At 33.1% G+C, this 10,651-nt stretch overlaps 1 protein-coding gene and 1 long non-coding RNA gene across 3 annotated transcripts; both read left to right on the top strand.

The window, feature by feature from the left end:
• Nucleotides 1–339: 339 nt before the first annotated feature.
• On the top strand, nucleotides 340–2,337 carry LOC114373440. Its single transcript, XR_003658400.1, has 3 exons — nucleotides 340–621; nucleotides 1,027–1,101; nucleotides 2,046–2,337. It is a non-coding gene; the product is annotated as an uncharacterized LOC114373440 (long non-coding RNA).
• A 4,184-nt stretch (nucleotides 2,338–6,521) lies between these two features.
• Nucleotides 6,522–10,196, top strand: LOC114377667 (SAGA-associated factor 11 homolog). 2 transcript variants are annotated; one of them, XM_028336294.1, is made up of 5 exons: nucleotides 6,653–6,757; nucleotides 7,163–7,237; nucleotides 8,183–8,285; nucleotides 8,649–8,960; nucleotides 9,640–10,196. In XM_028336294.1, the coding sequence occupies exons 3-5, from the start codon at nucleotides 8,268–8,270 to the stop codon at nucleotides 9,829–9,831; spliced, it is 522 nt and encodes a 173-aa protein (XP_028192095.1). In that variant the 5' UTR covers nucleotides 6,653–6,757; nucleotides 7,163–7,237; nucleotides 8,183–8,267; the 3' UTR covers nucleotides 9,832–10,196. The 2 variants fall into 2 exon arrangements, with proteins under 2 accessions (XP_028192094.1, XP_028192095.1); XM_028336293.1 differs by lacking the exon at nucleotides 8,183–8,285 and having other exon boundaries at nucleotides 6,522–6,757.
• Nucleotides 10,197–10,651: the final 455 nt, after the last annotated feature.

Genomic DNA, 10,651 nt, shown 5'->3' on the forward strand with positions numbered 1-10,651 from the left:
AATGGCACCGCCACCAGAGATCACCTCTAACGGTGGCACACAGCGGGGAAAGAGGCTATGGAAGGTTGGGAAAAGTGCTAAAATTTTGGAAGTTTACTTGAATTTGATTTGTGGCTTGTAAAATGATAAATTAGTACATCTAGATTTTGATGACAGGTTGATCTTGTCGACCCAACATATCCCATGTGTCACTCTTGTGTCACTCTTTTCTCTTGATAATTCAATCTTTAGTTGACACATATGCATAAAGTTTAGACTTAACGGATTGAAGTAACCCAAGGACTGATATGCATTTATACATTCAGGGAAAAAAAATAGTTTGAACTCATATTTGAGTATTTACCCTAAATTTTAGTTGTATATGGGTCCTTTATTTGGAGGCAGGGTCAAATAACACAACCCTCATGGGAGGTGCCAATAGTAGACCCCTAAAATTTTCTTTTCTAGCCCAAAAGTTTAGGCTTTTTCGAAATTGTACCCCAGTGGCATTTGAGGGGTTGCTCTGTGAATCACAGAATCTCTGTTAGCACTCTCCTCTCGACGATTCCCTGTGATCTCTCTCTCTCTTTCTCTCTCTTTCTCTCTCAGTCTTCTCTCGCTGTGGTTCAGATTTCAGAGCAGGTTCGTCTCTCATCTCTGCGGTTTAGGTTTCGATTTTTTATTCCGCTAATTTGTGTTTTCTTTCATTAATTTGCATTTCTTTTCTTTTTCTTTTAATTTGCATCACCTAAATTTTGTTACTTTATGAAACTGAAGAACATGAAAGACGGAAAAACAACTTTTTATGAACCAATCATATTTGGAGGGGAAGGATCCTTAAGCCAGTGGTTTGGTTCATAATAGGGTTGAAATTAACAGCTCTTTTGTTTTTGAGGATAGGCTTTACCAATATTGTAGATATCAACATTGTTTCCTTTTGTTATTATTATCTTTTTTTTTGGTTCTTTTGTTCTGGTCTTTAATTTATACTTCCATGAAGCTTTTTGTGGACGTTTCTGACTTTCACCAGTTATTGGTGTAAATTAGGATCCAAAAGCCTTGCTTGGTCAAGACTCATTCATGTCTGTTCCTAATGAGGAAAACTTGTCGTCACATTCCCAGGTGTGCTCTTCAATTCTGCAAAGACATGCTTTTATGAGTGCAGCAATAATTAAATATTAGATTTTGATGTTAATTCCTAGTACATTTCAAAGTCTATTTAAACTTTTGTTGCAAACCATGCTTGGGTGCATTTCAGCTTTCAATTTTGCATTCTCATAAGACTTGATCCAGGGATAAGTTTTGTGATTGCATTAGTTGTTTTAATCTAGAATTGTCTTTTGGAAAAAATGAGTATTGGTTGAACTCCATTTGTCTTTCATTAATATGTCTACGACTTTGTGATCATTGTTCTTTTCCTGTTTTTTATCCCTGCCTCCTCCCCCTCTTAAAATTAACTTCTGAAAAGATGCTGTTGAAACGTAACATGCCTAAAATTGGTACTTTTTCCCTTGTGGCTATGATCGACAGTGAAAAAGAAGATTAAGATCAATAATGAAGGGAGCAATAATTTAATAAGGCAAGAAGAATTGTGAATTCATTAGATTGTTTCTCATTCATTTGATTGTACTGCCGAACATTGCTTTTCCTGCAAGGTGTTGGAGCAGATTATTCTTTGGGATATAACATGATAAAATTTCAGTGGTTGCAAATGTATATTTTAATACTCCATTTATAAAGGATAATAATACCATGGTGAATATATTATGATAATTATCAAATAAATTGAATTGTTTAAGCCTTAGTCCTTACACAACCCTTATATACTTTTGTGACTTATGCACTTGTCCTTCATACGCACTTTTGCTGCAAGTCAATACTTTGTACCTGTAGATACTAGATATCCTTGATTAGGTGGAGTTTCTACTTTCACTGTTTGTCTAGAGTCTAGAGAAATATGAAAATCCATGTCCCAGCAGAGATGCCATGATTTCAATTTTTATCATCAATGGGTATCATCATTCAGTTGTTTTTATTTTTTTGCTTTTCATTTTTTTGCTTTTCAGAGAAAGATGGTTCAGTGATGCATGAAGTGAAAAGTCTATCTTGAACTGCCAACCTTTCTATCTGCTCTCATATCTTTCTTTTAGAATGAGGATGGAGGGAATTGTAAATGCCACTCTTCAACCCTTATTCTGTTACCTTAAATAAATGAATAACACTAAATGTTAGATGCTAGTCTCAGTAGTATACCTTCTATCATATTTGTATTTCTTTGTATTGTGGAATAACTCTCACATGCATGTGCCTAAAGTAATTGGTTATGGGCCTGTTTGGATGTACTACTGTAGAAGATTTTATAGGAAAAAAAACTTATTCCATATGCATTAGCAAAAGGGTGCTTTTGTTTTCGAGTTTAGGTTTGCGTTCTCACCGTCATATCCTCTCTTGCGCCGTCGTCATTGCATTATTGATCATGAGAGGTTTTGTTAACGTGGCGCTGGGGAGACAAAACTGATTGGGTATTGATGTTCTAGTGTTTTTGGGAGGGACCTATGTAACTTTATCGTGATTCTAGAGCGTGGTAATATTTTATTTGCTTTTGCACATCTTGAGCTATTGAACTTAATAGAGGGAAAGAGATTACCAAGAACTAATTTGAGGCCAAAGTTCTTTTCACGATCATTTTTTTTTTTTGATTATAAACTTTCTTCCATCGCGTTAATTCATCAATACTGATCTTGATTGATTGCTGCAATATCAAGTACACTTGAAACAGAAAAAAACTGAAGAGCCACCTTCTTTTCCTCTGTCTAAGAAAGATTCAGAAAAATACGCTCCTATTCATATCTATTCACCATTGCAAGAGGCATATTATATATTACATTAAGTCTTGTTTACCGAGATTTTCTTTCAAATTGCATGCACAAGCATTTCAATTGAGGAAAGATGTAAAGACAACAAAATTTAGATTCCATTGTGTTACACAAAGCATTACACAATGGAATTTTTATTATGTTGTGTTAATAAAATTACGAGAGAAAAAAACGGAATCGTATTTTCGCTATTCAATTTAGCACAATGAAATCACAATTCCATTTTGACTACGAAAAAAATCCCTAGACAACGTGAGCATAGAGAATGAAGAGAGGAAAAGACGGAAGAGGGGAATGAATGAATGAAGAAGGAGAGGAGAATTAAAAAGGAAAAGAGAGGTGGGGAAGGGTGGCATAGGAAAAGGTAGTTTGGTAATTGTTCTTGACTGGTAGGGGCCAAGAGCAATTTAGTTGGGGTCAATAGTAGCACCCTAATCAATGTTGCACTTGGACCTAATTAAGCATTGGTCAATTATCAATACTACACCTAGACGTTATTGGATATTGATTAATAGTTAATGTTGCACTTGAGTCTTATTGGGTCTTGGTCAATCTAGTGTTACACTTATGTTTTGGTCCATCATCAATATTACACATAGGTCTTAGTAGATCTTAATCAATTATTAGTGTTACACATGAACCTTATTGAAAAATAGACACACGAATGATGAAAAAGAGAAAAATTTAATATCTTTTTAAAGTTTTTTATTCTTAAAATATAAATAATTTCTTTAATTAATAGTGTCTTTTATTTATTTTTAAGATTTTTTTTAAAATTATATAATTCTGTGTATTTTTAATAAACATTTAATCAAAATATTTGAAATTAAATATTATAATTTTAATTAATATTTCTAAAATTAATAAGGAAATGGTCAATTAATATAATAGTTAATGAGTTCTATATAATTTTAAGATTTGAAAATATTTCGAATATCTAATAAGACATAACTGTAAATAAATTTTTTTTTCTTCTAAAATATTACTTAACATAAATATATTACTGACTAATTATTCAGTTAAAATTTGTGGTGAAAATATTTAGAGAAAGTTGATATCATAGTAGTTAATATTAAGAGATTATCAAGGATATGTTTGACAGATAATAATCCGTCATGAAAAAGTTTATTTTAATTTATGACAACTTGTAAGGCAATATTTAGGAGAAATCATTCGGTTACACAATCCCTCGCTAATAAATTCAAATTCATTTTATGACGGATTTGTGAGGAAATGTTTAGAGATGAAAAAGTTTCGTGCCTAATAAATTATTTACGGTGGAAATTGGGAAGGATTATTTAAAAAGGGAACACTTCCATCACTAAATTTATAATTGAGTTACTCAAATTTGATTCCGACCTATTATTTCTAATTCCGTCACAGTGGTCACCACTATTTTTGAAGGATTGTTTCTCTCTCTAAATTTTGTCACTGATTTCAATTTTTCTAGTAGTAATTAGCCTTAAAATTGTTGCAAAGCAAGTTGGATTGAAAACATGCTAAGTCTTTTATATAGATGGATTCATAAATCTAAGAAAGAGATTTTTTTTTTATTTCTTTACAATTATTTTTTGCCAAACACACAAGTATCTTCTATAAAAGAAAATAATATTTAAGTTACATAAATTTATTATGAACTCAAACTCAAAATCACTTATTAAAATAAAACATTTTTATTACAATTATTTTTTGGTAAACACACAAGTATCTCTGATGATTATTTACAATTATTTAAACATTTAACTTCTAACAAACAATTATTTAACAGTTATTGAATTCTATAAAAATATCTAGCAGTTTTACATGTAAAATTCAAATGATTTTTTTATTTCATAGGATAAAATTAAGAAAACATAAAAAAAAACTCATAACTGAAAAAATCCTATAAAGAATAGAATGCCAATTATTTTAAAAAAAGGTAAGGAAATGTGAATTTCTTAAAAAACTTATTGAGTAATATAATAATCTCTTTTTTTAAGGAAACTATAATAATCTCTTTATATAGATTTATTAGATAGCTGAGTAATCTGAATATCCTCACTTATAATCTAATTATAAATTATTCATCATAAATCTAAAATATAGTTTTTATGGTAAAAATATTTATTTATTACATATTTTAATTATAAAATAATTTATATATTTAGAAGTATTTATTTACTATAAAATTAAGAATAAATACTTAAATTTATTCTTGAAAGTATAATTTACTTATATATGAATTGCTGAAAGATAAAAAATTATTTTTTTATTCGTAAATGTGTAAAAATACTTACAGAAGTCTAAGGTTAATATATGCTGCCGTGACAACTGAGGAATGAATTGTTATGGGGAAAGAGTGATACGAGAGGTACCGACTCCATAAGATCAATTTATCATCAAAATATTAATCGGCTAATTTGTTCTTTTTTAAAATTATAATTTTTTACAGCCCGTGGCCATGAAGCTCATGGACTCGCCTTCAACAACTGACACCGCCACCTCCAGCTCCGGCAGTGTGCCTTCACCTCCGCAATTCCCACATTTAATCGTCAAAATAACATCATCTTGCACCGTTGTCTTTGCATTATTAATCACAAGCAAAAAGGTGCTTTTGTTTTCGAGTTTAGGTTTGCGTTCTCACCGTCATATCCTCTCTTGCGCCGTCGTCATTGCATTATTGATCATGAGAGGTTTTGTTAACGTGGCGCTGGGGAGACAAAACTGATTGGGGTATTGATGTTCTAGTGTTTTTGGGAGGGACCTATGTAACTTTATCGTGATTCTAGACGGTGTAATATTTTATTTGCTTTTGCACATCTTGAGCTATTGAACTTAATAGAGGGAAAGAGATTACCAAGAACTAATTTGAGGCCAAAGTTCTTTTCACGATCATTTTTTTTTTTGGATTATAAACTTTCTTCCATCGCGTTAATTCATCAATACTGATCTTGATTGATTGCTGCAATATCAAGTACACTTGAAACAGAAAAAAACTGAAGAGCCACCTTCTTTTCCTCTGTCTAAGAAGATTCAGAAAAATACGCTCCTATTCATATACTATTCACCATTGCAAGAGGCATATTATATATTACATTAAGTCTTGTTTACCGAGAATTTCTTTCAAATTGCATGCACAAGCATTTCAATTGAGGAAAGATGTAAACGTCAAAAGTATGAAAGGGTTAAAATTAATTTTTGAATTCATATTTCTGGAGATGGAGTCATTTTTCCATGTTGATTGGATCTAATGCGGTACAGGTGTCGTGACTGTTGGAGAAGAAGCAAAACAAAGAAAAACAAATGGCACCGCCACCAGAGATCACCTCTAACGGTGGCACACAGCGGGGAAAGAGGCTATGGAAGGTTGGGAAAAGTGCTAAAATTTTGGAAGTTTACTTGAATTTGATTTGTGGCTTGTAAAATGATAAATTAGTACATCTAGATTTTGATGACAGGTTGATCTTGTCGACCCAACATATCCCATGTGTCACTCTTGTGTCACTCTTTTCTCTTGATAATTCAATCTTTAGTTGACACATATGCATAAAGTTTAGACTTAACGGATTGAAGTAACCCAAGGACTGATATGCATTTATACATTCAGGGAAAAAAAATAGTTTGAACTCATATTTGAGTATTTACCCTAAATTTTAGTTGTATATGGGTCCTTTATTTGGAGGCAGGGTCAAATAACACAACCCTCATGGGAGGTGCCAATAGTAGACCCCTAAAATTTTCTTTTCTAGCCCAAAAGTTTAGGCTTTTTCGAAATTGTACCCCAGTGGCATTTGAGGGGTTGCTCTGTGAATCACAGAATCTCTGTTAGCACTCTCCTCTCGACGATTCCCTGTGATCTCTCTCTCTCTTTCTCTCTCTTTCTCTCTCAGTCTTCTCTCGCTGTGGTTCAGATTTCAGAGCAGGTTCGTCTCTCATCTCTGCGGTTTAGGTTTCGATTTTTTATTCCGCTAATTTGTGTTTTCTTTCATTAATTTGCATTTCTTTTCTTTTCTTTTAATTTGCATCACCTAAATTTTGTTACTTTATGAAACTGAAGAACATGAAAGACGGAAAAACAACTTTTTATGAACCAATCATATTTGGAGGGGAAGGATCCTTAAGCCAGTGGTTTGGTTCATAATAGGGTTGAAATTAACAGCTCTTTTGTTTTTGAGGATAGGCTTTACCAATATTGTAGATATCAACATTGTTTCCTTTTGTTATTATTATCTTTTTTTTTTGGTTCTTTTGTTCTGGTCTTTAATTTATACTTCCATGAAGCTTTTTGTGGACGTTTCTGACTTTCACCAGTTATTGGTGTAAATTAGGATCCAAAAGCCTTGCTTGGTCAAGACTCATTCATGTCTGTTCCTAATGAGGAAAACTTGTCGTCACATTCCCAGGTGTGCTCTTCAATTCTGCAAAGACATGCTTTTATGAGTGCAGCAATAATTAAATATTAGATTTTGATGTTAATTCCTAGTACATTTCAAAGTCTATTTAAACTTTTGTTGCAAACCATGCTTGGGTGCATTTCAGCTTTCAATTTTGCATTCTCATAAGACTTGATCCAGGGATAAGTTTTGTGATTGCATTAGTTGTTTTAATCTAGAATTGTCTTTTGGAAAAAATGAGTATTGGTTGAACTCCATTTGTCTTTCATTAATATGTCTACGACTTTGTGATCATTGTTCTTTTCCTGTTTTTTATCCCTGCCTCCTCCCCCTCTTAAAATTAACTTCTGAAAAGATGCTGTTGAAACGTAACATGCCTAAAATTGGTACTTTTTCCCTTGTGGCTATGATCGACAGTGAAAAAGAAGATTAAGATCAATAATGAAGGGAGCAATAATTTAATAAGGCAAGAAGAATTGTGAATTCATTAGATTGTTTCTCATTCATTTGATTGTACTGCCGAACATTGCTTTTCCTGCAAGGTGTTGGAGCAGATTATTCTTTGGGATATAACATGATAAAATTTCAGTGGTTGCAAATGTATATTTTAATACTCCATTTATAAAGGATAATAATACCATGGTGAATATATTATGATAATTATCAAATAAATTGAATTGTTTAAGCCTTAGTCCCTTACACAACCCTTATATACTTTTGTGACTTATGCACTTGTCCTTCATACGCACTTTTGCTGCAAGTCAATACTTTGTACCTGTAGATACTAGATATCCTTGATTAGGTGGAGTTTCTACTTTCACTGTTTGTCTAGAGTCTAGAGAAATATGAAAATCCATGTCCCAGCAGAGATGCCATGATTTCAATTTTTATCATCAATGGGTATCATCATTCAGTTGTTTTTATTTTTTTGCTTTTCATTTTTTTGCTTTTCAGAGAAAGATGGTTCAGTGATGCATGAAGTGAAAAGTCTATCTTGAACTGCCAACCTTTCTATCTGCTCTCATATCTTTCTTTTAGAATGAGGATGGAGGGAATTGTAAATGCCACTCTTCAACCCTTATTCTGTTACCTTAAATAAATGAATAACACTAAATGTTAGATGCTAGTCTCAGTAGTATACCTTCTATCATATTTGTATTTCTTTGTATTGTGGAATAACTCTCACATGCATGTGCCTAAAGTAATTGGTTATGGGCCTGTTTGGATGTACTACTGTAGAAGATTTTATAGGAAAAAAACTTATTCCATATGTTTTCCTACTATATGTGTTCCATATGCATTACTGTTTAGATGCTAGTCTCACTCTCAGTGAATTGAAACATTCAGAATAATACATATGTTTTCCTACTATATATAATATATTTATATGGTTATTTGCTTCCATTGGGGTGTTTTGCAGCTTTCTTCTCATTTTTTCTTGGATCTCCTTGATTCCATCATAGTTGATGTGGCATCAGAGTGTCACAGAGTAGCAAGGCTGGGGCTTGATTCTAATTTGGAAGAAGAAGATGAAGAATTGAAGCTATCGGCACAAGCCAGGGTTAGGGTGGCTGATCCTAGTAACAGTAATGAAGCAAATGGCAAGTATGTGGTTGACATATTTGGACAAACCCATCCTCCTGTGGCAAATGAAATATTTGATTGCATGAATTGTGGTCGATCCATCATGGCTGGGAGGTTTGCTCCACATTTGGAGAAGTGCATGGGAAAGGTTATTTTTTTACCTTCTAGAATTGTTTATTTTTTAATAAAATATTTACTCATTATGCCCATAACGTTAGTCACTATCATAAATTCACAATGAATGCTAGCAACACATTCTCTAACACACTCCTCATACACTATTGTTCTCAATTTATTGAAAACTACAAAACCATGAATGAAACTCATTAAATAAGTGAGACCTGGATGATTTTCAATCAATTTCAGCCAATAGTAGAGACTAGAGAGTATGTTAGAGAGTGTATTGCTAACATTTCTCATTTAAAATATATCTATTCATGTTATCACATGGCATTTGTGGAGAAGACTATAAAAACTTTAGATAGAGGGTAAGGGTAGCCCAATCATTAAAGGGAGATCAAGAAAAACTATAAGTGAAACTATTGAGAAGGATTTAGAGATTAATGATTTATTTATAGACACATTTTACTATAGGATACTATGGTGTTGCTTGATCCATGTAGTCGACTTAATGGGGGGGGGGGGGGGGGGGGAACTTGTGGTTATTGATAACTCAGTGAAAATAATATTCTCAATCTTCATTCATGCATGTAATTGAGCTTTTTATTTTTTCACTTATGTGTCATTTTCCTATGTAATTGAGCTTTATATTTTTTCACTTATGTGTCATTTTCCTATTATGGAAATGCTTGCATGCTTCATTTCAGGGTAGGAAGGCACGTCTGAAAGTGACAAGAAGCAGCACAGCATCGCAGAACCGGTATTCACGAGGCAGTCCTAGTCCTGGTTCTACATATTCTCCATATTCAAATTACTCTACCAATAGCATGAATCGGTTGGCAAATGGAACCTCCACTTTTGCAGGTGAGGAGCACTCAAATGGGACACTGGAGTCATGAACTAGTTCATGTGTAATGGCTGGAATACAGGATCTCTGTCATACCTTGAACTTGTTTCTTCGCCGGGAGATGTGGCTGAATTTAATTGTGTTTGAAAATAATATTTCAAACATTTTGGACCTAAACATAACAACCATCGTTGCCTACATCCTCGAATTGTTGTCTACCTTAAAAAAAAAAAACTTTGCTTTTTACAGTGAGTTCCATTGTAATTTTATTATGTTTTACTCCTAGTTCCGTTGTAATTTTATTATAATTTTACTAACTGTTAACATATGTATATTGTGTGCAACTATGAACTAGTATTGTTCATGGATGAAAAGATGCTCAGTGTTGAGATGAATAATACACAGACTTTTGGGAAAGTGTGTGTGTTAAGATGAAAAAATATGTAGAGTTCGTTTGATTTGTTAAGAAATAAGGGGTTGGATAGTACAAAAATATTTGTTCACGTTTGATTTAAAAAATGACTGAGGGACAGACAGGACAAATATTCAAAAACTTGTAATTCACTAAACTCTTGTACAACTTTTTGTTTAGTATCTAACAAAAGTAAAAATATATTATTCTTATTTTCTGACTTTTCATTATCCCACATCTTTTTTCTTTTTTCATTAGTATCTCCTTCTCTAAACCTCTTTCTCCAACCATTAATAACCTCACCGCCCTCCTCTCCACCATACCGGAGCTCTCCTAGTTCACTTCCTTCCTCGCCTTCGCCACACAACTCACCGTGGCCCTCTCGGACCGTTCCTCCCTCTCCATTCTCACTGTCCCCAATGCCTACCTCACTAACGACGATCACATCTCCTGCTTGCCC

Source organism: Glycine soja, chromosome 11, assembly GCF_004193775.1.
Source record: "Glycine soja cultivar W05 chromosome 11, ASM419377v2, whole genome shotgun sequence".
NCBI lineage: Eukaryota > Viridiplantae > Streptophyta > Magnoliopsida > Fabales > Fabaceae > Glycine > Glycine soja.

Coding starts and splice junctions, on each gene's coding strand:
- LOC114377667 (XM_028336293.1), top strand. CDS start 7,196: ATGTCTGTTCCTAATGAGGAAAACTTGTCGTCACATTCCCAG. Junction 7,238..8,648: donor ACTTGTCGTCACATTCCCAG/GTGTGCTCTTCA, acceptor GGTGTTTTGCAG/CTTTCTTCTCATTTTTTCTT. Junction 8,961..9,639: donor TGGAGAAGTGCATGGGAAAG/GTTATTTTTTTA, acceptor GCTTCATTTCAG/GGTAGGAAGGCACGTCTGAA.